This window comes from Onychostoma macrolepis, chromosome 13 (assembly GCF_012432095.1).
Source record: "Onychostoma macrolepis isolate SWU-2019 chromosome 13, ASM1243209v1, whole genome shotgun sequence".
NCBI classification, from domain to species: Eukaryota; Metazoa; Chordata; class Actinopteri; order Cypriniformes; family Cyprinidae; genus Onychostoma; species Onychostoma macrolepis.
The window spans coordinates 5000829-5028801 of NC_081167.1; the positions used below are offsets into that span (position 1 = coordinate 5000829).

At 41.3% G+C, this 27973-nt stretch overlaps 1 protein-coding gene across 4 annotated transcripts in view; it reads left to right on the plus strand.

The window, feature by feature from the left end:
• The window catches only part of pde10a (phosphodiesterase 10A), a 104687-nt gene that overhangs the window by 18689 nt on the left and 58025 nt on the right, over window positions 1-27973 (plus strand). For all 4 annotated transcript variants that reach the window (XM_058795291.1, XM_058795292.1, XM_058795293.1 and 1 more), the window contains exon 2: window positions 18695-18826. In XM_058795291.1, the coding sequence (XP_058651274.1) occupies window positions 18695-18826 (132 nt within the window). The remainder of the gene's footprint in view (window positions 1-18694; window positions 18827-27973) is intronic.

The window sequence follows — 27973 nt, forward strand, 5'->3', positions numbered from 1 at the left end:
TAGCTGCTTGTAGCTACAAATCTGTTTCAGTGTTGCTGGGTTGTCTTTATAGCACAGTCTGCTTTACAGCCACAGCATCTCAGTTGGCTTAAGAACACATATTTTCCTTATTTTTTAACTGTTTTTTTTTTTTTTCAATTGATTTACTTGTGTGCTTTGGGTTGTATCACTCAACTTATCTAAAGCTTGACATCCTGAACCCCTGTCTTGACATTCTCCTCTAAAATGTTTTGATAAACATTTGAATTCAATGTTCCTTTAATGATTGCAAAGTGTCCAGACCCTGAGGCAACAATCACAAAGTGTTATTAGTTATGTTATGATTAATCAATCCAGAAATTCAGATATTATTAGGGGTTTACAAACTTATTCTTGCAACTGTAAAACTAAATCTGTATACTAAATATGTATAATCTGTGTTTATATATTTAATCGGTTTCAGCATGTTCAGTGTACTTAAGACACTCTTATGGCTGTCTTCTTTGTACAGATGAGTGTAGTGTAGTGTAGTGACGACAGGTAAAGTGACTAAAGACAGTTTTGTTCCCTTTCGATATTCCACTCGTACTGTGTTGTCAGCATCTCAGATTTTTTCTCTTCAGTGACGAAGCTTCTTCCTCGCTGACGTCAATCGCCATTGAAATGCCTCAGCAGCTGGATTGGACCTTTGCAGCGCTCAGCTCGCAGATCCGGTCTATCTCCTGCCGCCATCCGGCGACTATCTAAAAGAGCCTCACAAAAGAGCACATTTTTACGGCGTTGTTTCAAATGCCGCACCATCATTGTAAGACGTGCAGGACTCCCCTGCACGCTGATGATGGTCACGCTGAGTGCGTGTCATGCTTTGGGAAAATCCCACGCTGACGCTGCGCTCAGCGGGACTGACTGCTCCGGGGACCTGCGAGGAAAAGACAGCGGGGCAGAGGATTCGAGCGGCCGGTGACGAGCGAGCTCACGTCGGCTCAGTGCCCACATGCCTCGCCGTCACCGCAGAGAGAAGATTCGCCGGTCCTCTTCACTCAACCTGATCAGCGTGATCTTGTTCGGTGGGAGTGACGACGAGATGAATGACAGCCTTTCTGATGCAGGTTCCCTCAGGGACCTGAGGAGCGCGACGGACCTGGCCCTGCTCACCACCAAAGCCACCGCCCAGGACATCGGGCGGTCGATGTCCAGCATGGTAGTGTTGGAATGCAATCTTTGGCTCACATTGACGGAGATGAAAGAGGCGGATAAAGTTCCCTTCCTCGACACTCGGGTCTTGTCGAACAGCCTGTTCGGGCCAGCTGTGGGCTTTGCGGAGCGGTTTACGGAGGCTCACAAGTCATCTCAAGCGATGCAACACTTATATGTCCCATTTCCTTGAGATGGGACCTCCTCTCTCAAGCGAACGGCACGCTGTGGCATCCACGGCCCAAGTTATGGGCCCTGCATGTGTGGCCGCTCAACAGGAGCCTTTCGGCCTTCCAGAGCTTGTCTTAAACACTATGGCAGAAGCTAGAGCCCCGTCTACCAGACGCCTCTATGCTCTGAAATGGTCTATTTTCTCGGCTTGGTGTCAAGACCGCGACTTAGATTCGCTTACCTCTGATGTATCAGTGGTTCTTTCGTTTCTGTAGGAGATGCTGGATAAACAGCGTTCCTCATCCACCATCAAAATTTAGGCGGCAGCCATAGCGGCTTTCCATGCCCCAATTGCTGGCCGATCGGTGGGCAGGAATAGTGCGGTGGTCCAGTTTATACGAGGTGCCAGGAGAATTAACCCCCTGCGTCCTCGTACAGTTCCACCTTGGGACTTACCAACCGTACTAAGGGCCTTGAAAGGCCCCCCGTTTGAACCATTGCAATCCACAAACCTCAGATCACTCTCGTTTAAAACCGCCCTGCTGTTAGCACTGGTGTCGGTTAAGCGAGTAGGAGACCTACAGGCCCTTTCCATCAACCCTGCTTGCCTGGAATTGGGGTCTAACGACTCCAAGGTTGTCCTGAAACCAAGGCTGGGTTATGTACCTAAGGTGCTCTCCACTCCGTTCAGAGCCCAGGTCATAGTGCTTTTTCCGCGCTTTCCCCTTCGACGGATGACCAGGAATTATTCCGGCTCTGCCCCGTCAGCAGATCAGAACAGCTTTTTGTCAGCTTCGGTAACCGCGCTAAAGGTCGCCCTGTTACGAAGCAAAGTATTTCCAGGTGGTTAGTGGATGATATCACCCTAGCATACTCCTCCTTGGGCTTGCAGTGCCCCATTGGAGGCATCGCCTCTTCCTGGGCATGGTCCAGTGGGGTGTCCATTTCGGAGATTTGTGAGGCGGCCGGCTGGTCCTCGCTGTCCACATTTGTAAGGTTTTACAACCTGGACGTCCCTGCCTTACAGGCCAGTTTCCTTTCTGCTTAGTTCACCGCCTCCCGCTAGTTTAGCAGTCTTAGGGATTCGCTTGACCATCATTGTTCAAGCCCCTCCTTCACTTGGAAGGTCCATATTATATGGATACCAGGTATATACAATAGGGGATGACACCCAGGCCACGGATGACCCTGTTGGCTCAGCCTGTGCTTGGTGTATTCTATTGACTTCCCTGGGTCTTACCCCCACGTGAGTCTTGATTCTGAGTCGTTCCCCATCATAGCACGGCGTGATTGTACTGGTTCCCGTACAGCGTCTTACGACACAGTATGAGTGGAATATCGAAAGGAAACGTACTCGGTTACTATCGTAACCTCGGTTCCCTGAGATACGGCAACGAGTACTGCGTTCCTGGTCATGCTATGAGCTGCACGCCTCAGTCGCTTCATTCGAAGAAATCTGAGATGCGGCGGCGAAGTGGCCGCTTATATAGCCAGAGGCCTCGCCCATTTTGGGGGGCTATGGCGGGCTGCATAGCCACAGGCTCACTCAGCGCCGCCACCGACCCATTGGTTCGATTTTATAGCACTGCACGAACCAATGGATGTGCAGTTTCACTGAATGATTGAAAAGACTTCAGTTGAAGAGGAAAAAAGGAGTTTTCTCATACAGCGTCTTACGATGCAGTACTCGTTCCCATATCTCAGGGAACCGAGGTTACGATAGTAACCGAGTACGTTTTTGTTGTTACATTTTGCTCAGGGATGCATTAATCTTAAATAGGTGATACCACAATAAAATATCTAATAAATACAAATGAACAGGACTCCAGAAAAGGGAAAGTGGAAAATGTTTGTGACTTGAACTGATTGTTTCATAAAGTTTAAAGAAAATGCTTTTTACGATTTTATTTACTGATTTCTAGTTTACTTGAATCAATTTGCCTTAGACAGAACTCTGAATATCTTTCATATATTTGAAGCCACTAACCTGGCAAACTTTGGCAAATTCAGTGAGTAGTTGTTTTTCAAAAGCTTGTGTCTAGTATGCATCAGATGGTCAGTGAATTGATAGTGGGCAGCTAGTAGGCGGTGCTGTCTGAGACTGAGACTATAGTTTGGCCCACTGAAGGTCCCTGGGGGCAAAAAGTGTCCCAAAATCTATGATAGATAAAGCTGTGTTGTAAAGTAATAGTTCATACTGCAAACCTGTATGGACTTTCTCGCTTCCTTGGAACCAGGGAAGGCACACAACTTATCCATACAGTGTCACATATACAGCTTCATATGTTTCTTATGTTACGCAGTAAGGTTTGCTCACGCGATACAGTGCTCCAGTACAAATCCCATGATACTACATGAAACTCGACAAAACAGCTCAAACCTGCATAGGTATAGGGTTGGGTTTGGTGTTGGGGTGTTTGTTATTTTCCAACACGATAGAGCTTTAAAAGGTTAGTTCATCCAAAAATGAAAATTAGCCCATGTTTTACTCACCCTAGTTGTATATGACTTTCTTCTTTCAGACGAATCCAATCGGAGTTATATTAAAAATTGTCCTGGCTCTTCCAAGCGTTAGAATGAGAGTAGGTGGGTGTTTTTGTTCAACAACCCAAAAGTAGTCAAATAAAGCGCATGCATCACATAATGAAATGTGCCTCACACGGCTCTGGAACATTAATAAAGGCCTCCTGTAGCAAATCCATGCGTTTTTGTAAGAAAAATATCCATAAAATGTTATAAATACTTTTTTCTCACTTCCGCTGACTGTCATACGTACAAGCCATTCTGGGCAGATGATGCGCAGCGCACGCGCCTGTGAGATATGCTAGTCTTGTGAGTTGGTTTAGAGGAGCAAAGGAAGCAAAGATTCCTTACTTGGCAGTAAGAGGCCTTTATTCACCCCCCGGAGCCATGTGAGACACATTTTATTATGGATGCATGTGCTTTATTTAACTACTTTTGGACTGTTGAACAAAAACACCCACCTACTCCCATTCTAACGCTTGGAAGAGCAAGGAAAATTTTAATTATAACTCCGATTGGATTCGTCTGAAAGATGAAAGTCATATACACCTAGGATGCTTTGAGGGTAAGTAAAATATGGGCTAATTTTCATTTTTGGGTGAACTAACCCTTTTAAGTTGTAGCGACACTCCCCAGACATTTGAATTCTGAACCGCCACAGTATGTACCTGAAGAAATGTAATTAAAACTTGGCCATGGTCACGTATTGAACAAGCGCTTTAGCGCCACTCACTGGACTTTTTACTTTGAAACTGCAGAAATGTCACCACACAGGCCTGAGCCTGGGTTCAATATTTTACATCTAAGGGGTAAGTTTGGGAGCCCCTCATCTAGTAGAATGCTTTCCAAGAAGAGTGGAAGCTGTTAAGGAGGACCAGCACCTTACTGCCAATGGCTTTAAAGGTGCCATAGAATGGAAAACTGTATTTACCTTGGCATAGTTGAATAATAAGAGTTCTGTACATGGAACTGACATACGGTGAGCTTCAAACACCATTGTTTTCTCCTTCTTATGTAAATCTCATGAATAAAAAAGACCACTGAAAAATAGGCGAATCAGAACATAACACTGACTGCGACGTAACAGTCGGGATCACTAATAGTTACGCCCCCAACATTTGCATATACCCGCCCATGTTCTAGGCCAGCCGGACCTGCACAGCCGAACCATCAGAAGTTCTGCATATATTGTGAAGAAACAAGCGAGGACAACAGCGAAAATGGCAGATCATGGAAATAAATGTTATGTTCCAGGCTGTGCAGGGGATGTGAAGTGCAGGGATGGTTTGCTGTCTGTATTCTATTCAGAAAGGCACAGAAAGCATTCTAATAAAATAACGCGAGCCACTAAATGGACATGGTTAGCTCCTTGCTAGCGGTAGCCTGTTAAGCCCGGTACACACCAAGCCGACGGTTGTCCGTCGGGCAGTTTTTGTTCGTCGGCCGACTAAGTTTTCTCAGTGTGTTCTGCGCCGTCGGCTGAAGTTGGTCCTCGTCGGCTTTTTTTCGGCCGATTCGACATGTTGAATCGGCGTCGGAGCTCATCGGTCAGTCGGGCCATTTGATCATTCTGATTGGCTGTTCAGCTGGCGAACCAGTGCGCGAGAAAGGCGCAGAACGGACGTGCTACTTGGGCGTCGGGTGTCGAGCGTCGGCTTGGTGTGTCAGGGCAACTTTGGACCCAGGCGCTGCCGATGTGAGCCGACCCCGCAGTCTGCTTTCGTCGCCACTAGTTTGTCGGCGTCGGCTTGGTGTGTACCGGGCTTTACACTGCAGTACATAAGATTTCACTTACCACATAAACAGAGTAAGGAGAGATGACTGAGGATGATGGCAAATGATTTACAGATCTTGAGCACCACTGACAAGCATCTGATTTTGTAAAATGTGTGGTAAGTACTGCTGCTCCATAGTATAAACAGAGTTTGTGTGATCGCGAATCTCAAAAGTGAAAGTGAAAGTAAAAAGCGATCGTGCATTTGAAAGCAGTTTCAGTGCCCTGAATATTAATAGCGGCTCCCTGATGCCCGCATTTTATATACAGTATAATTACCCGACGATATAACTGCGAGAGAAAGTATTGAAATATATATTTTCCTCCCTGTGTTTCCTTCCTGCTGTGTTAGAAATGAGCTGAAATGAGCTGCACTTTGAAAGAGCCAATTAGAGTAGAGGTCAACATTGAGCCGCACTGTGAAACAGCCAATCAGAGCAGAGCTCAACATTATTATTCATGACCCTTACAAATAAACCAATAACAGACCATTTCATTCTAGGGAGAAATCCTAGAGTTGTAAATGCACATGTAAAACCGTTTCTGGAGAATTTTTGCCCTTACCTAAGCCACATACCTTCTATGTAGATATTAGAGAACAATTTAATTGATACTTTATTGTATCAATGCATTCTATGGCGCCTTTAAAATAAAATGCAAAACATATGGGTGTCCACATACTTATGGTCATATACACTCTCCAGTTCTCAAATTACCGTAATATGTACATTATTTTGAGGTGTATAAATAAAGAGCACCATCTGTCACTATTAATATAGATTTTCAATATATGTCACGTTCTTCCTGTATCAGCCATGTAATATGAAACTAAATATTTATATTCCCATCCATCGAAGCATGCGGCCATTTCCACTAAATAAACAAATTACGTTTTTATTTGAGGGGATGAGACAGCGGTTGTGAATATCCAGTGTCTAAACTCTATTACACACTCCAAACATGGTAACTTGTTCCAGCTCTCTTAGGTCACAACCACAGTATAATTGGATGACTTAGTGTTGACGATGAGTTGATTCATCAGAAGCATACTGAGTAAGGGTGACGTCATTTAGGCATATCATTATCCCAAGAGGGAACACTTTTGACTGAGTGATTTTTGAACAAATACAAAAGCTGAACTTTAAACCTCACTGCATTAAAGGCAGGGCTTTATCTCCTAATTAGGGGCCAACTGTATGCGTACCATCTCTGATCCGAGCAGCAGGGGCCACATCAGCTGGGAGCCGCGTGGGCCGAGAGGCATCTGTTTTAAGCCCGTGAGATAGCACTGGTCCCAGAGGTCTGATGTTCAATCACGTCACATGTACTCTTATTGCATGTGCAAATAGATGAAGAGCTGCTCGGAGGAATCTCGGGTCGATGAAATAAACAGCAAATGTCACTAAGACAGCGGATGAAACCAGATCCCTTTGAAACGATTTCCCACAAGCCGGATCTAAAGTTAAAAAAAAAAAAAAAAAAGATTGACTTTTTTTCATTCCAGTGTTTTCAAAGTAGCTCTGTATTTATCATGTCAAACATTAAACTTACAGTAGGCTCTAGTATCATGTGCAAACTGTACATAATATGCAGTTTAATAAAGAATTATACTTCTGTCTATTTAGACTTTAAAGCATAAAGAAATTGAATGGTGAAGGAAATTCTAGGTCTATTTCAAGTTGGGAAGTAATCATTTTGAACTAATTTGCAAATAACATTTTACAAATAAAACATGGCAAATAATATTGTGCACACATGCACTTTTATTTGTAAACCTGATATGTTGAAAATGCAAAACATTTCTTGTCTCGACACGTCACCGACATGTCAAACAACCAATCACAGTTCGTTTTGTTCAGCGTCAAGTTTCGGGGGGTGGAAATGTCGCCACAATAACAGACCAGTGTGTAAAACTCTCGGACGTATTTTAAAGATTCTATGCCGCGAACTTTAAATATTTCACATACTTTTGAAAATCCAGTGTTTATTAAGCGTTTGTCGTCACAGTTGTAAACGCGATGGCTTTCTTCTTTCGTGAGGGGGTTTGGTATCACGGCATCTTTGTTTCCAGGCGGAACATTAAAGAACGCGACACACGTCTCCTGGAAATCCTGCATAATTCAACTAATCCGACCATAGATGTAATATACGTAGACGCCTCATGACATGCTGGAACGTAATCCAGCGTCGCCGCCATATTGGTTGGGTCTCACTCTACGCTAGCACCGGAGTCAATGGAGAGCGAGCAATTTATGCCCATATTTTGTGCAGTTTACTGTTGCAATAACCCGCGCAGATACCAGATCGCGTGGGATTACCTTTCACAAGTAAGATTGAACAATAATTTTGGTTATTTTACTATTTATAATATTATGTCGCCGTAACTAAAGTTACTTGCGTGTAACATTATTACAGCAGGAACTGGTACTCTCTCATTATCTCTTGCTGTTTTTTTTTTTTCTGTTCTTCAACTTTCAGAGGATGTGTTCTTACTCGGGGAGCACATTGCAGAAACCCAATTCGGAGTTGAGAACCATCATTTCATGCTTGTGTCATTTGTGGTCAGTGGCGCCTGCAGGTGTACGGCTGGACGCACTGTGCGTACCATGAGCGCTCAGACTGACCTGTGATTTGTCCCGCAAACATTTCAGCAGTAGATTATAGCCATATTTCTGTCGACCGAACCAGCCATGCCATTAATAATGAACGTATCAGTCTTTTGCATGCCAAAGTCCATTTCTGCTTATAAACAGGTCAGGTTAGACTACCACAATTAATTTGTAGCCTATTTTACAAATGGGAATACAACGAAAGTCATGACAATGTTTTACATTCAAGCTACCCATAAAATTTATAGAGAAAAGTTCTTTAAAATCATCTGGAATGCAATAAAGTAATTTTTACAGCTGATTTTAAAGCATTTTGCTGCATGGATTAAAAAATAGGCTAATAAATAATTCACATGCAGACAAAATTACGTTGCAGAAAATCCTTTAAACGTTAAGAAATTAAGAGCAGATCAACGTAAAAATCAGAAAAAATATAATCGGGCCTGTTTTAGGCTTTTCCTTATTTTTATATTTTAGACGGTGATGAAAAATGGCTTGCCATCTCCTCATTGGATGAGCCTTTAGAGAGAAATGCATCTTTACGGATTACATAATGAAAGAGTTTTTGTTTTCGATTTGAATTATTTCATTTTAAAGTAGTAATTTAAAGCTTTCTATTAGATATATTTATATTTGTGACTCAATTCGTTGAGTTTCGGTTCATCATTGAAGTGCTCCTCAAGACGAGACGGCAAGCCTATCCTCTGTTTTCCTATTTATTTTAATAAAAGCACAAGGTTTTTTTTGATATTGTGAATGCACACAAATAAAAGTAGACCCTTTACAGTTCCGAATGATGTATTACTCTTACCTTTATGAGCAAACATTATGGCGTATTTTAAGTTGTTTCCACTATTATTTTAAGTTCTTTTCACATGTGTACGTGAGTGAGTGTGTGTGTGAGTGAGTGTGTGCGTGAGAGAGAGAGAGAGAGAGAGAGAAATAAATTCAAATGAACAATCAAACTTGTTTCTTTATTAAAATATAAAATTCATTCATTTATACATTTATCAATATGGCATAGCCTACCATGTCTTTGCTAAAGAGTATAACAAACCAAACCGTGTGAAAATCCGGTAAAAATTCGGGGAGTTATGATTATTGTAGTTGGGGATACACATTCCTCAGTAGAAATAAATGCAGAGGGGGCGCATTGGAGACCCATCAAAGATGGCGGCCGCGCTGTACGTCAGCTCCAATAGGCAGCATCAGTCTATGAGGCGTCTACGTATATTATGTCTATGAATCCGACGGAGACTTTGAAACTCCTGAAGTGTTTCCACTTTTGTGCACCATGTGCATCAGACGTTTAGCCAACGTTCCGTGGGCATTTCTATCATAAAACAGTTGTCAAATATTAAATGTTTCTCTACTTCCATATTGCTATTTTCTATCTTCTCTCTTTCAACGTAAAACTGATGCTTCTTGCTGGAATTCGTGCTCTTGTTTCTGTGAACAGTAAATCCCGCCTACTTTGATTTAATTGGCCATCTCAATAACTTTGACATTGACGAGCATTGCTAAACCGTTGAGGCAGACCAGGCTAGAATACTAAAAACAATATATATTGAAGTTTGAAAATCTCACCATTGACTGATATAATGTTCAGCATTCAAAACGTTGATGACACCTCCTAACATTTGCTTACAAAATTGCAACTGCTTCTTATATTTATTTGCATACTGAATTAGTCTTTTCTTCTTTAAACACATGTAACCGATTTTAGCCTCCTCTACACAGCACAGTGACCATGATAATTAATGAAAACGAAAAATAAGATGTACACCAAGTGTTATGATAACAGAAAAGCATTTACAGTTGTGCATTTGGCAGTCAATTGTGAATTACATTCAATGTATACATTTTGTGTTCTTGGCATCTTGTCACCATTTGCCACACTTTGTGCTACTACAGCTGCAGCATTTCACTTATATAGAAGCAAAATCTGAAGCCTAAACATACTCTGACTAACACTATTCATTTACGGCTTAAGGAAATTCATATCTAATTTCAAATTGGAAGATCTGCATAGCCACAAATTATCTGGTACTTGGAAACACTGCTATCAAAATGTAATCTTGGTTGATATTACAAATTCACTTCTATGACTGTGTTGTTTAAAAGAACAAACTGAAAGGGGAATGTCTGTAAGATCACATTGCTGTCTTAACTCTGGTATCATAACATCACTATGTCACTTATCTACAGTTTATAGTTGCTTGCTTGAGTTTCAAATGTTCATTAGGAACAAATGCTCTTTGTGTTCAAGGACAGCGTGGGCTGTTTAAGAGACATTATCAGCGCCTACGTCTACATATCACCACTCTCATCATTTGATCGTAGTTCTCCTTGTTTTTGTGTTTTTTGCCCACTGTGAAAAAAAAAAAAAAAACAGAACCAGAGCTTTGCTTGTACTTCAACTGTGTGAAGTAAGTGATTTTGCAACCCAAGAGTAATGTTCTGGACTGATGTGTATCCAGCTCTTTCCAAGAACCATTGGCAGGGGACGCAACGAATGCCGCTGTTTTGTTTGAACCTTTTCTTTGTCCATGTTATGCCATGATAACTTCCCCATGTCTGGAAGATGCCACACAAGAGAAAGTGTGAAAAGTGTCAGCCTCCCTGGATAAGTGAATCTTCTTAGCAAATGAATAAATAATGGGAACATTTCTGAAGTGCTGTGTGCCATGGCTTCATATGGCAGAAAATAGTGCAGTAATATAAAGCTAGGTCTTTACATTTTATGAAGAATATTTTAGGTGGCATTGCAAAAACTCACAGTACCAGTGTTGTGTGGGTGGTTGGACAAAATTCAGAGTTTAAGAATTGGCTTCCTTTCGGTTTATACAGTAGATTTGAAATTAATTGGCCGTACAGCATGTTGAATTGAAATTTGATTTGGAATTTTGCACGCAATAGTGAAATTTTATTTAATGCTAGGTTTGTGCCAAATCAACTTTGAAATTGCATGTATTATTATTAATATTATTATGCCTATTATTTTGTAATTTAATTCAAATTTATTTGTATAATGCTTTTCACTATACATGATAATACTGTAAATATTTCACGCAATAGTTAATTGAAAAAAGTTAATAGTTAATATATATATATATTAAGTCGAAGTCAAAAGTTTATATACACCTTGCAGAATCTGCAAAATGTTAATTATTTTACCAAAATAAGAGGGATCGTATAAAATTCATGTTATTTTTAATTTAGTACTGACCTCAATAAGATATTTCACATAAAAGACATTTACATATAGTCCACAAGAGAAAATAATAGTTGAATTTACAAAAATGACCCTGTTCAAAAGTTTACATACACTTGATTCTTAATACTGTGTTGTTACCTGAATGATCCACAGCTGTGTTTTTTTGTAGTGGTCGACCGATACGGGTTTTTTGACAGTCGATGCCAATGCTGATATCTTGGAAAGCAGGGTGGCCGATGGCCGATATAAAGCTGATATAATTTGATTTATTTTAATTAATATTTATGAAATTTTAAATAATTTGAAAGTGGATTAAAAACTAAATGTGAAAAAAAACATACTTATACTTTAGAAGACAAAGTTTAATAAAAATATACCGTATTGTCCCGAATATAAGACAATGTTTTTTTCTTGGAAATACATCTGAAAAAACGCGGTCGTCTTATATTCGGGGTCTAGACTTTGACATGTCAATAATACACCCACAACAATAGGTGGCTCCAAAAACGCATATAACGAGTGTGCCATGAAATATGTAATATAATGTGTGTTGTAAAGATCGCGGGCGAAAACAAAACAAAAAGAAAAGCTTACAGCGGCAGTCGTGACTGTCATGTTAGCCTGATGGGACCAAACTTCCTCTGTAAGTGATTATAAAACATAAGACAGTACATTTGGACACATTTGGACCCCCCCAATATCTATACCATGGTTACGCCCTTATTTAGACAGAACTATGGAAGCCCATTTCCGACACTGAATAAAAAAAGAAAAAGGTTATTGATTTTTATCTTACACTTTTTTTCACAGAATTGTGAAATATAAACTCACAATTGTGAGTTATAAAGTCAGAATTGCGAGATATAAAGTCTCACAATTCTGACTTTTTTTCTCAGAGTTGCGTGATATAAACTCACAATTGCGAGTTATAAGTCAGAATTACGATTTATAAAGTCACAATTGCGAGATAAAAACTCACAGTTCAGACTTTTTTCTCGCAATTGCGAGTTTATATCTCACAATTCTGACTTTATTTTTCAGAATTTAAGTTTATATCTCACAATTATGACTTTTTAACTCGCAATTGCAAATTTATATCACGCAATTTTGAGAAAAAAAGTCAGAATGTAAGCACTGTGTGCCGCCTCGAACACATTGGCCAAACAGAAAAACTTATTGGGCGATGCGGATATTTGAAAAATGCCAAATATTGGCCGATATATCGGGGTTGGCGATATATCGGTCGACCACTATTTTTTTTGTTTAATAATAGTTGTTTATGAGTCCCTTGTTTGTCCTGAACAGTTCAACTGCCTGCTGTTCTTCCCTTCAGGTCCCACAAATTCTGGGGTTTTTCAGCATTTTTGTGTATTTGAACCCTTTCCAACAATGACTGTATGATTTTGAGATCCATCTTTTCACACTGAGGACAACTGAGGGACTTACATGCAACTATTACAGAAGGTTCAAATGCTCACTGATGCTTCAGAAAGAAAAATGATGCATGAAGAGCCGAGGGGTGAAAACTTTTGAACAGAATGAAGATGTGTACATTTTTCTTAATAAGTCAAATTTACCCTGATCTTCAAATTCAAAAAGCTTTCACCCAGTATGTCACACAGTCTCTCTCTCTCTCTCTCTCTCTCTCGCTCTCGCTCTCTCTATCTCTCTATAATATCTGATGATATTCCTGATATGTAGTTTTTGAATTTGACTGTAGTTGAAATTCAAATTACAATTCTATATAATTTTTTGCTACCTGAAATTCACTTCAAAGTCAGAAGACAAATTTTACTAAAAAAGGTATTTGTAATTCAGTTTTAAATAGTGCAAAAATACATGGTTTTTGTTGGCTGTCTGAAGAGCCTACCTCTAAATCGCCTATGTCTCGGGTCCCTCCTTCAGTGTAAGTCTATGGACTTTTGCCTGGTTTCATGATGTGCCAGGTGAAAAGTATGTCTAGCACGCTTCTTCTGAGCAGGCAGCATGTTTTCATTTTTAATTTTTCCATTCATTTCTGTCATGCAAATTCTGTGGGATGATGCTGAAGTCTAATACTTAGAGTGCTGTAAAATCCCAAACCCTCAGTGTGAGCAATTGTAGTAAAGCTTGACTTAGCAAACACCACTAATAACTATAAAATTACTGTACATTAAATATATTAATATTAATTAATTAATTTAATACACTACCGTACATTAAATATCACTTAGTATTTCTTTGAATGTGGCTTCACCTTCACATGTGCAACCAAGAAACTAAAGCTGACTTCCATTCCAGTATTGCTACGATAACATTCGTTAAAGTTCAGTTCAGTTTGGAGAAGTGAAAAAGGTTGTTTTTGTCTTCGTAGAGAAAAAACCCCATGGGGCACGGCAGTCCAGTGATCGCTATTGGCCGTTTAAAGTGTTATGCAGGGATAGAAAGGGTGGTGAGTCTTGAGTGCTTTGTGGTTTTGGGCTGTTGCTTTGGTTTGCTGTTGTGATCTCTGGCGTCATGTGATGCATGCAGAAGCTTTGATGATGTTGCATGTGATTAGACCACTAATATTTTTTTTACAGCTCATTTTGCCGTAACACAACAAACAATAAAAAAAATAAAATAAAAAAAAATGGTACAGTAACACTTCAAGGTGGACTTTGTAATGGTGTGCCAAAGGGCTGCTGATATGTGCCCTACTTTTTCTGTTATGCAGCCTTTAAAAATGACTAGGATAATGAGAGGAAGTATTATGAGTAGTGGTGACTCACATGGGGGATTTAACATCAAGATTTTAGATTAAAATTTACAATTATGTGTGCATAAATATGTGATGCGACTGTGCTCCATTTGTCTTCACCTAGAAACTGAAAATTCTGTCATCATTTACTCACACTCAAGTTGTTTCAAACCTGTATGACTTTCTCTCTTTTGTTGAACATGAAATATGATATTTTTAAGAATATGGTAACTAAACAGTTACTGGTAGCCATTGAGTTACCAGCAACTGTTCGGTTAACAAATATTTTCTTTTGTGTTCATCAGAAGAAAGAAACTCATAGAGGTTTGAAACAATTGATGATGGAAAAAAATTATGGAAGAATTTTCACTTTTAGGTGAACTAACTAGGATGTGTTCATGTTTTCAGTTTGTTTGTTTGTTTTTATCTCAGTTTAATATGTAAAAACAACTTTTTTGTAGAATTATTTTTCCAAAAACATTTAGAGTATGTGGCACTTTTAAAGCATTCCTCTATTAGTTTGAGCATCCCGACCAACCAGACACGTTGACATCAGCTTAACCAATGGCATGAGTTTGGGGTTTGCCAACCAATAGTAAAGGGTTGAATTTTTTTTTGCATACATCAATTTTGTGTTGCTGGTGGTGCCAAATGAAATGTTTTTCACAATTTTAATCACCTTTCTGGTGTGATGTGACATGCATTTTTAAAGGAACAAGTATTCCATGTAGTCATTGTTAAAATGTTCAAAATGCATGCAAAATAATAATAAAAGAATAAGCCATAGAAATTTCATGCCATAGCATATGGTTGTCTTCCCAAAAGTATTTAACTAGTCATTGATATGTCATAAAACATACAACATGTATATGTTTTAATCTGAAGAGAGACACAAACAGCAATTATTTGTAATGTGTAAGTTCATGCTGCAGCAAACCTCACAGAAAGCCGGCGAGTGTAATTTCTCTCTTCTCGCACTCAGCCTGTGTGTCTGCGTCCCCTCCAGTGTCTGATTTATGAAGCAGTGTTCTCTGCCCATGTGCGTCAGCACTGGCTCTGGGAGTCTCGTGAGGCGTTGCGCTCCTGAAGAGCTGTGTCTCGTGTCTGGACAGCGTCAGTCGGCAGCAGCCCCCAGCCCCCTCCTATTTTTTTTTTTTTTTTCTTCTGCTGTGTCTCTCTCTGTGTATACAGACCTGTGTCTCCATACATCACCATGCTTTTTCCCCTTGAGCTAAAACCAACTATCAAAGGTTGCTTTAACCTAACATTTCCCTTAATTTACAGAAGTTAAAAAAATATATATATTTACAGATAATTCAAAATGCTTTCCAGCATTTTCACAGATAAAATAAAGTGTTTACCATGCTTCTGTTTTTTATATACATTCTAACAGTAAAAGCATTCTAATAGGATTTAGAAGGGACGGTTAAAAAATAACATTTTAAAGTTCTCCTGCAAAAATAGACCAGAAAAGATATGTGAATGAGAGTTTATTGAAAGAACCGAGAGATTCTAAATGTAGTCTAGTGGAATAATTCATAGGATGGGCCATTCCTGTTCGGCAGTACCTTTTGATCCCTGTAATGTTTAAAATATGAATATGCATGTGTTATAATTTAAGAAAGTATTTCTGTAAAAGGGCTTACCAAAAGATCAGAAGAAAAATCTAATTCAGGCATTTTGTGTAACTTATGTGAACTTATTACAATTTGATTATTTACAAAATATCAAGAAAATGAACATGATGCCTAATAGGATAGTAATGAAGAGCTAAGTTAGCCATTTCTCTGTGAGCAAAGATGGAGAATTAAGGTCAATTGAAGTTTTAAACAACTTTTACATTTTTCATAATATCATTTCTGTAATTTTGTCAAACAGAATGCATGTTTTAGAGCAAAACAAAACAACTAATACATCACATAGCCTAATTAATCAAATACATTGTTCATAGTTACTGGTGTTGCATTACAAAACACAGGATGGGGAAAAAAGGATGGAAAGTGAAACAAAGCTATAAAATGATTAACAATTGAAAACAAACTCTTCTAAAAATGTATTATGATTGGTCACGCTTTATTTTTATGGTCCAATTCTCGCCATTAACAAACCATTAACTTTGACTTTTGCCTCAATAAACTCCTAATTTGCTGCTTATTAATAGTTAGTAGGAAGGTGTTAAGTTTAGGTATTATTGGGTAGGATTAGGGATGTAGAATATGGTCATGCAGAATATGTGCTTTATAAGCACTAATAAACAGCCAATATGTTATTATTAGGCATGCTAATAAGCAACTAGTGAGAATTGGTCCCTATTCTAAAGTGCTACATTATGATTATTTGTCTAATAAATTTGCAGTTTTATATTAGAAAAGTTAGAAAATATCAAAATAGATTAAAATTTACATTTAATTGAAATGCATAAATTTACATCCCTTTTCACATAATTGTGATATTGTGATTGTTGAAAACTAACACATAGCTAACAGATAATTTACAACCCAGTACATCCAAAAGTCCATCAGGTGACGGTAGTAGTGAAAAACCATTTCTCCTTTGTCCTAAAGGAAGAAATGCTGTGTTTTTTATGATTATAGGCTGCATCACACTCAGACTTTGTGGACAGATATTATTTAAAATTTTGCATTCATCTCCTTCCGCTTTGAGACTGGGATACGCCACGGTGGAATTAGGTGAGGGTTGTAGTCTGACGTATAATGATTACTTGTGCAACCTCTGCAAGATACTGTATACAGCTCTTTGTGTCCAAGGCTGAGTATGGATATGAATATTTTTCACATCTGGTTTGGATTTAGTGTTCAAAGAGTGGAGGCTCTGCCATTCTCATCTGTTTTGTCTTTTGTTGTGCACCAAAACAGGCTGTAGCCTCTTACTACCCTTTGTCTGCTTGTGGGAGCTCTTGTGGGCTAGTTTGGGTCTCAATATCTTCCTGCTAACGTGTGTGTGTGTGTGTGTGTGTGTGTGTGTGTCTGCATGCGTGCGTGTGTGTGTGTGTGTGTGTGTGTGTGTGTGTGTGTGCGTGTGCGTGTTTGTATAGTGTGGAACACATGCCTCCCAGCTGTGTTTCCCCCGAGTTTGCACATTTAGTCAAGCCACACATATGCTTAAAGTGTTTGGTTTAGTTGAGTCCATCGTGGCATTTTACAAAAAATAAAAATAAATAAAAACAAAACATAAATGCTCATGAATAATTGCAATTTATATTTAGCAGAAAGTTGAACACATTTAAATATTACTTATGGAAGGGGTGCAAGGGCTGCAAGGGTTAAGCATGGTACAAGCAGAGCCTAAAAAAAAAAAGGAAGGAGTTCTACTAGAACTACCCACAAAAGCATGGGTTGTTTTGTTGTTCGCTAACTGAAATGTGCTTGGCTTCAGCAATAGCCTAGTAAATGGATGTTTGCCCCAACAACAAAGACAATGAACAACAGCACTTAGTGAGCTCTCAAACACTTAATTGCCTATTAAGCACAGTCAGCTTGTCCATCTTCTTCCTGTGTCTCTATAAGGGCCTTCTTGCTTGCTGGAGAAGACTCCATTACTATAAACACACTGAGCTGCATAATAAGAGTGGTCCCAGCACAGAGCCTTGCAGCACCCCAGTACGTAAGTGGTGATTAAAAATTGTGATGTAGGCAGGTACTTTTTTGTTTTTTTGATCTAAAGGAGATAATAAGGTAAACTGCAAAAAACAGTAAGAAGGTAGCATAAAAGTTTACCTGTATATTTAGCTGCCAGGCCGTGATTGTAAATAAGAAAATAATTCTTAATTTAATTGACTGGCTAAATTAAATGTGAACAAGAGCTTAAAATCTTCTCATATGATCACATTCTTATGAACAGATCAAAAGACTAATAAATAAAAACATCATGCAGCTGCACCAACAGGTGTCAGTATACAGTACAGTCCAATATAATTTCATTTGTGTAATTTGTATGTGTATGCTGTCCTATATAGTCAAGTACAACAGTCTAGTGACTACTCTCGAGTCCTGTCATGAATGAAGCTGAATAAAAATGTCAAGCCCATCTGTCCATTTCCATGTACGTTTCCAGTGAAGTGATATTTTGCAAACTTGTTCCCTGTGCCATTTGTAGTGTCCTTCTGGCAGACTATACACACTTTCTGTGAATTAGAATCTTACCTAAGTCACCCATATACACTGTTTGTTGTTGTTTACAAGGAAAAATACATGCAGTTATAAAGCCTGGCTTTTTATTATTATTTTTTTCGAATGCAGTTATTATTTCACCCCTCATTTAATGGCAGCTTTGTATGACCTAGGTAATGGAACAAACCCATACATATATTTTGCCAGTATAGGTATGTTCTCTTTAGAAATAGTAACAATGGACAACCACATGTAACCATGTAGAATCGCGACAGGGACATGCAGTGACAAGATCCTGATATTTTCACACTGGGCTGATGTTCTTTTATTGTGAATGAATGTGAGGCGAATAAACTAATTTTGATCACTCTGTTGCAGGTCTGACGGATGAGAAAGTGAAGGCTTATCTCTCCCTCCACCCGCAGATGCTGGATGAGTTTGTGCTGGAGAGCGTGAGTGCGGAGACCGTAGACAGATGGCTGAAACGGAAGAACAGCAGCCAGCCTGCAGGTACGGACTCATGGCCGTGTGTTCCAATATTCTTCAATAAGAGCCCTATGCTCTAAAAATAGTGCTGTGTTTACTTGCTTTGACGATGTCTTTAATTTTGGGGATGGACATATTATGGACATATTATGAATGCGTTTTGTTTCTATGCTTATTTGCTGCTTAACGTCCTGTATGCTAAGTATATAACCATATAACAGTGGTTCTCAGCTGATGGGTCCCTGGTTTTGTCCTAAAAAAACAATCTAAAAATGAAACAATTAGTTGAGGTGAAATACAGCTAACCATATAATTGTACATATCAAAATGAATTGACTTAAAATAATATGCTTTAAATCGGTTATTCAGAGGAGTAAAAAGCACTTCTCATATCATTTTTTTCTTTTTGCTGATGTCAAAGGTTGTTTATCCACTCAAACTATGGTATTTTGGCACAAATTATGTCCCTTGGTAATATGGCTAGTATTATTATAATATCTGGCCCTGTGTTTTCTCTATGTATTATGCTGAGCCTCAGCAATTTATGGTAATTTCAGTGCATTTTCAATATTCAATTTAAAGAGCAAATTCTTTTTTGTCTTTTTACTTTTATAAAGTAAACTTTTACTGTTTTGTGTTAACACTTGTTTTATTTTAGCACTAAAACAACTAAACTAAAACTGAAATTAAAATAAATATGAACTATATAGACATTTTTAAAACAAAAGCTAATAAAAATTACAGAGCACAAAAATACTACTCTGTTCTATTCTATTATATTCTATTCTACACTATACTATACTATAAATATTCTAACTTAAAGATTAATTGAGAAAACATACAAATAAAAACTAATTTAAAATATTAATAAAAATATACTAGCATATCAGTGATACTAAAATAACACTGATCCTAAAGAAACTGAGAACATATTAGTGGCTGAGACCTTTATATTAAAATTAATGCATAATTAAAATTATATTAAACTTTTACTCTTTATAGTAACATACACGTGCTGCATATTTCTATTTGGATAGATATTGGTTGTACATTTCAGAAATGTAATACAGGCTCATTACTACAAATATTGTACACATCTAAGGCAAAACATGCATTAATTAAATTCAATTTTAATATCTTAATCTAATAGCCATATACTGTATCTTTTCCATATGGACAGGAATCTATATGGCACAATAAAGTTCTGTTTTGATTTAGATTATTGGTTGGTGTAACATTAGTCATTGCATCAACCAAACTACATCAATACACTTGATGTGCACACTTCTCCTGTGCATGTGTCTGTGTGTATGTAACCTGAGCAGCAAAGCTTGCAGAAGGCTAAAGGGTTAGTGCACTGGTTAAAGTACGAAGGGGGCCTGCTGCGTCCTTACGGGTCATTAGGGCTGTTTAAGCGGGACTGGCTTTTCTGTGCACAGCATGCTTCATGCCACGGCCCGCTCCACTCGACCCATCACATCCATCAAGGGCCCACAGGGTTGGCAGCCGGCCCAGCTCAGCTACTGACGTCAGAGCCAACCTCCAGGGGCATGCAGTCGGTCGGGAGGGGGACTGGAGGAGGGTGAATGTGTCGCATTTTGGGAATGTTTTCTGCATGAGTGCAGCAGCGCTCTCTCACAGGCTGCCGGCTGATGGTTAACCTCAGCTGGGCAGCAGGATTTTTCTCAGGCACCGTTTCAACATCAGTCTCTCTACAAACCATGTGTGCCAGATTCCGTCTTGGCCTGTGATGCATATCAAGCAGTGCTTCGAATTTGCATGCATTTTAGCTTTCAAATTCTTTTGTGTCAATACTCAATGTTTTTTTTCTGTTTTTTTTCTCACTGACCATTGATTATGGTTCAGAACGTGAGATCAATCAACCAAGACACATTGCATTTCATATGATGTTTCATATCTGTTCATCCTGTTAATGCTGATCATCTTACAGTATGATAGACACTTTTTAAAGATTTTTTTTATTTATCAATTTTTTTATTTAGTTTATTTGTAAAACACAGCTTTCAGAAAACAGAAAAAACACCCTGAATTTTGACAACAAATTTATTATTTACTACTTTGGGGAACGCCTTCAGCATGACCACACCCTGAATCACATGTGTAATCAGTCCAATGGAAGAGCGAGACGTCACAGGCAGGGTGACGTAGCGACCAGGAAGCTTAAAAGCATATGCGTTGGAACCGGCATCAGCTTTCTGTCATTCAGCAAGCGCTCTGTGTGTGTACTGTCATCCTCTCTGTTTTGTCTGTAGAAAAAATTCAAGCTTCAGCAAAACTCTCCAAGGGCGATAGCAGATCGCGTTACAAGCTGTGTGTGTATGGTCTGCTCGGGAGCACGCAGAGTCTGCTCTCGAGGGAGCGGCTTCCCGTGCGTATGCTTTGCTCCCGGAAGGCTCTCTTCGAGGAGGGAGCCTTCACCAGCGTTCCTCACGGTACTGGCCCCGCTTCTGCCGAGGCAGAGCGGCAGCTGCGCTCGTGGGGTTCGCAAGTCGAACTGGCAGAGGGAACGGAGAAGGGCGAGTCCCTATTTTCTTCCTCACACGCCAGATCTGGTGCCCTCTCTCTGGGATCGGAGGCCCGCTCTGCGGTTTCTTCCCCTCGGGGTGAGGGCTCAACGCTTCGCCTCTCTTCCTCTGAGGAGGTCGATGTCGTAAGCATCGATGAGGATTCGCCCCCTCAATCGCCCCACTATGAGAAGCTTCTGGAGGTGGTGACTTGTGCTGTGGCCAAATTGAACATTGAGTAGCCCGCTGAGAAACAGTCCGAGACGCAGAAAAGCAAGTTGGATGAGCGCTTTCTGCGGGCAAGGCCACCACCTCCACACCGGAGCCTCCTGTTTTTCTCCGATCTCCACACTGAGGTATCGAGATCATGGGCCAGGCCATTCTTGGCCCGCCTACTATGGTAATATGGCGGGGGTTGAGTGAGCGCGGCTACAGATCGATGCCCCGGGTGGAACAGATGCTTACGAGCTATTTGTCCCCCGGTGTGGCGTCGTCTCTGAAGGCTCCGGCATTGCCCACCAAGCCATTACATACGACATCTGCGCTGGTGGGCAAATGGTATGTGGCAGCAGGTCAGGCTGGGGCATGTCTGCACACAATGGCTGTGTTACAGGCGTACCAAGCCGATCTGCTGAAGGAGTTGGATGAGGGCGAGGAGATTAAAGGGATAGCTCACCCAAAAATGAAAATTCTGTCATCATTTACTCACCCTCAAGTAGTTCCAAACCTGTATGAATTTCTTTGTTCTGCCGAACACAAAGGAAGATATTTTGAAGAAGGTTTGTAACCAGGCTGTTTTGGGGCACTATTGACTTCCATAGTAGGAAAAAAATAATACTATGGAAGTCAATAGTTCCCCAGAACTGCTCTGTTTCCCACATTCTTCAGAATATCTTCCTTTGTGCTTAGCAGAACAAAGACATTCATACAGGTTTAGAACTACTTGAGGGTGAGTAAACGATGACAGCATTTTAATTTTTGGGTGAACTATCCCTTTAATTTAGGCGAACCGCTGACTTGTCTCTTCGTGCCACTAAGGAGACCGCCCGTGCCATTGGGCGCTCCATGGCAGCTATGGTGGCAGCGGAGAGGCATTTGTGGCTGACCCTCTCAGACATGAGAGAGAAAGACAGGGTCTGCCTCATGGACGCCCTGCTTGAGCCTTCTGGCCTGTTTGGCGACGCCGTCAATTCTGTGGTCGACAGGTACCAGGAGGCCCATAAACAAGCGGCGGCATTTCAGCGGTTCCTCCCTCGCCACTCTCGAGCTACGGGGGCTGCTGGGTGGGAGCAGCCCCCTCTGCATACCAGCTCCTCATATAGGGAGACTCACAAACAGAGTGTCGCCTCTCGTGCGCCCCCTCAGAGGGGCCGGGAACAGCGGCACTCTAAGCCGGGGACAGCAAAGCGGAAAACGGATCTGCGGGCCATCATTCAGGCTAGAAAGTCCTCGGCGAAGAAGTCCTGACGTGTGTGGCTCAGGACTTTGGAGGGTGGCCTCTACTGGGGTAGAGCGGTGCCCTCAGGAGATCGGTCTGGTAACCCTGCCAGTGTTACAGGGCGCAGCCGTCTCCAGCGAGCATTGTTTTCAGTTACTTCCACTCCAGAAACGTAGCGGAGCTGAGAGGCTCGCCACCTCTTCGGAGGTCTCTAGAGCTGCTAGATCGGCCATCCCCTGCCGGTGCGCCGCTTCAGGGCACCGATTTAGCCGCTCCAATTACACTAGAGATCAGTCTTGAGAGACTGATTCCCTTAGTAGACTATTTAGCAGCGTGGAAAATTCTGCCAAATGTGTCTCAGTGGGTCCTGCACACGATAGAAAAAGGCAATCGTATTCAGTTCGGCTCTCCACCACCGCGTTTCAACGGGGTCATTCCTACACTTGTCGGCCCCGAGCAGGCTCTGGTTATGGAACAAGAAGTAAACACTCTGTTGAGGAAGGAGGCCATCGAGGTGGTCCCTCCTCACCAGAGAGAGTCCGGGTTCTACAGCCGGTACTTCATGGTTCCAAAGAAGGATGGAGGGTTGCGTCCTATTTTAGATCTGCATCAGTTGAACCGCTCAGTCATGCGACTGAAGTTCAAGATGCTCACACTCAAACAGGTCATGTCTCAGATCAGGTCAGAGGACTGGCTTGGGGTCTCATGTACAGCAGTTTCACTGTCAAGCAGTTTCAGAGACTGCTGGGTCTGATGGCAGCTGCGTCCAAAGTGATACCTTTTGGCCTGTTGTACATGAGACCCCTACAGTGGTGGCTCAAGACCAAGGGGTTCTCCCTGAGGTGAAACCCGCTCCGCACGATCAAGGTCACGAGGCGATGCATACGTGCCTTAGACATGTGGAGGAAACTTTGGTTCTTGTCTCAGGGCCCAGTGCTGGGAGCTCCTTTTTGCTGTGTAACGCTAGCGACGGATGCATCCCTCACTGGTTGGGGAGCGGCCACCATCTGACGTGGCACATCAATTGGCTGGAGATGCTGGCCATGTTTCGAGCTCTGAAACACTTTCTCTCAGACCTAAGATGTCACCATGGTTTGGTGCACAGCACATCGGTGGTCTCTTATATCAACCACCAGGGAGGTCTGTGTTCGCGCCCCTTGTACAAGCCGGCGCACCAGATCCTTGTGTGGTCTCAGCGCAAACTCCTCTCACTGAGAGCAGTGCATATTCCTGGGCATCTCAACATGGGAGCAAACATCCTTTCGAGGCAGGGGCCGAGGCCCGGGGAATGGATGCTTCACCCCGAGGTGGTGAAGCAGATATGGAGAGTTTTTGGCCAGGCTCAAGTGGACCTCTTTGCGACTCAGGAGACATCGCATCGCACTCTGGTTCTCTCTGATTCCTCCAGCTCCTCTGGGACTGGATGCTATGGTGCAGACTTGGCCGAGACTTCGTCTGTACGCTTTTCCCTCGATCACTCTTCTCCCAGGAGTTCTGGCGAGAGTGCGCCTGAACAGGGTCCGTCTGCTATTAGTAGCCCCATTCTGGCTGGGCCGAGTATGGTTCTCGGACCTGATTTCTCTCCTCAACGGCTCTCCATGGGAGATTCCCATCAAGAGGGACCTCCTCTTACAGGCGGGGGGCACTATTGTCCACCCTCGCCCGGAGCTGTGGAAGTTGTGGGTGTGGCCCCTGAGGGGGCACAACTCATAGCTTACAGTCTCTCAACCGAGGTTGTTGAGACCATCCTCCAATCCAGAGCTCCCTCAACGAGGAAACTGTACACCCTGAAGTGGAAACTTTTCACTTCATGGTGCAGAGACCACCAGCTCAACCCAGTCAACTGCCCGATTGGTACAGTTCTGGAGTTCCTGCAGGACCATTTCTCCGCAGGGTTGACACACTCCACCCTTAAAGTTTATGTGGCGACCACTGCGGCCTACCACGCCCCTCTTGGTGGCCAGTCAGTGGGCAAGAACCCCCTAGTTACACGTTTCCCCCACGGTGCGCTGAGGCTGAGGCCCCCAGTATGATCCCATGTCCCCCCATGGGACCTGGCTATGGTGTTAGAGGCTCTCTGCAAGGCTCCCTTCGAGCCTATTGAGGAGATCTCTAATCGACATCTCGCTATTAAGACTGCCTTCCTTCTGGCTATTTCCTCTCTGAAGAGAGTTGATGATCTACAGGCCCTTTCAGAGGCCCCTGCTTATCTCGACTTTGCGCCCGACATGGCCAAAGCATTTTTGTACCCTCGAGTGGGGTATGTTCCTAAAGTTTCCTCTGTTACACCACAGCCCATCGTACTACAGGCCTTCTGTCCTCCTCCCTTCAGGGAGCCAGACCAGCAGAAGCTTAACTGTATGTGTCCAGTGTGAGCCCTGGGCACAGACGTCCACAGAGCTGCCCTGTGGAGTAAGGCGGACCAATTGCTTGTGTGCTATGGTCCCCCTAAGAGGGGTTTTACTGCTATGAAGCAGACCCTCAGCCAGTGGATAGTCGATGCCATCTCCCTTTCTTATGAGTCCTCTGGTCTCCCCTCGCCTCTCGGGGTCAAGGCTCACTCAACTCGAAGTGTGGAGGCCTCCAAGGCCTTCTTGGCAGGTGTGTCTATGCAGGACATATGCAACGCTGCAGGATTGGTCCACACCCCTAATGTTTGTGAGGTTCTATGGCCTTGATATGCGAGCCACTCCCAGCTCTTCTGTTCTCTCATCCTAGTACACACTAGGCAGGGATTTGTCAGTCTGGCGGCATGGGCATCTCGTTCCCAAAGCGTCTCGGCGCAGCTCGAGTTCCTGAAGGGGAATGTCTCAGGTTACGCATGTAACCATGGTTCCCCGAAGGGAACGAGATGCTGTGTCTCAGTGCCACACTTACGACTTCCCTGCCAGCGTTTGCTTCACCCCTAGAAGCTGACATCGGTTCCACCGCACATGCTTTTAAGCTTCCTGGTCGCTAAGTCACGCCCGCCCTTCCATTGGACTGATTACACATGTGATTCAGAGCGTGGTCACGCTGAAGGAGTTCCCCAAAGCGTCTCAACGCAGCGTCTCATTCCCTTCGGGTAACCATGGTCTACCATGTTCTATAGTCAAGTTCCAAGTATAATCTTTATATATTTTTTAAAAATAATTTTCTAGAATTTTGTGGAATAAATTAAGGGGGCATTTACACAACACTGCTTTAAAAACAGTTCTAAAAATGTTTTGGGTACTTTTGGTTTTCCGTAAACATACCCTGAATACATAAAAAATGCTTTCAATGGAACTGCCAGTGCTACACTCTTATTATTAACAGACAGCATTTTCATATTAGGTTTTGAGGATGTAGATTTTTGTGTGGGCCTGGTCATTAGTACACAATAAACTCTCTGAGCAGCTTCCACAATAACAATGGACTTCAGGCCCTCCCTGTGAGAGCTGAAAACCTCTTCTGTCATGTACTTGACTGTGTATGCACAGTGCTCACTTACCACATCATACTAAGGAATAATGAGGTTTCGAACTTAATTCTCTTTGGTTGTTATAGACCTTATGCACCACAGCCATCTATAGAATTTTGTGTTTGAAATTTGTATATTTCTGTGGCATCACTGTTGAAGAGTAATTAGATGGTGAAGTGTATTTACTTAATCAGGGCTCGCAAAATTTCAAAATCCCTGGAAGCACATCGGGCAGGTACTCTTCAGATTTTGGTAGCCCGAAAATTAATTTAACTAGCCCAAACTAAAAAATTACCTTTTTTTTTTTTTTTTTTTTAATATTGAAAATCAGATAGGAGTTTAAATGTCAATCAAAAATATTTTCAATACACAAATATCGACAAATATGAAGGAAGGAATTTTATTTCACTATTTACAGGGTATCTGCAGAATTTTTAAAAATAAATTTAAGGAAATTTATGACCCATTTTAAGAGCTGCACAAGTAAAATGAACACAGAATGAGCGGGGTTGAACAATGTCTATGGTAACATACAGTATTGAGCCATAAAATTACATGATTTACAGTTCAGATACAGGTTTTCACAAAAACAAAAATCTTATACAACAGCGTTTCAGGCTATAGACCATTTTTATGAAAAGGGATCAATCAAGCATATAAATTATGTTAATTTAAAACGTATAAATATTACTGTCTTAATTGTTTAGATTTTTAGAAGGCACATTAGCTTCTTTCTCATTTACAACCATGTGTTTGCTACGTAAAAACATGAGTTGATATTTGCATTGATCTGACCATAAACAGCAAGAAAGGCTTATTGGAAATGCAAATTAATTCTCTGCCACGAAGTGGCGCTTTAGGAGCGCTGAAATATTGCTGTTTCCCCGGAAACGCTGTACACAAAGCAGCTCTGCGCTCATAAACGCTGCTTTATCAGGAATTATAGTTAAAATGAAATTAAAATGCCAGCGACACGTTTCTGAGGACAGTCGGTTCCCTTCAGATACATTCACATAAAGACATCCGCGCCGCGTTTTGACTTTAAACGTGCAGCGCTCATATTTATTCAATGACATCGTTGCCTTTTGAAGTTTAATCCTGCCGTATCGTAACTCTTATCTTTCCGTCCCCAACTGTAAGACCTCTTGAAATTATAATTAAGACATTTCTTATACCATTTAACGTATTTAAAACTTTTTATGGCCTTAAGTTTGATACAACTCACTTTAAGAGTTTTTAAGGACCCGCGGGAGATCTGTATTGAAGGAGCCCGTTGGCAGGCGGTGATACATTTTGGTAGCCCGACTGGAAAACACAATAGCCCCGGCACGTCGGGCTAGCGATTTTGCGAGCCCTGTTACTGTAGAGTTAACAAAAGTTTTTATGAGCATTGTAACGTTTGGAGCAGATGTCATAAATGTCAGTTGACCTGGAAGATTCATTCATAAATCCATCAAATCTTACCATCATGCTGTGGAAAACTAAAAGACAAAAAGGGTGGAGCTACATAAGGTCTTTATGAGTCTATGAGCAGCTACAGTCCTTTAAAGTTAAACAGTCAAGTGCAGTTCTAGTAGTAGTTATTCAGTATCTGAGAATGTTGGTCAGGATTATGCTGAGACATTTCTTTTTTTTTTTCAATTATAATTAAAAATAAAATTATAACATTCAAGGTTTAGTAAATAATTGACTAGAGGCTTCTTCTGTGTTGACCTTTTGGCACAACGACTTTTAAATCCTAATAATTCTCCCTGTTTTCCAAAGAA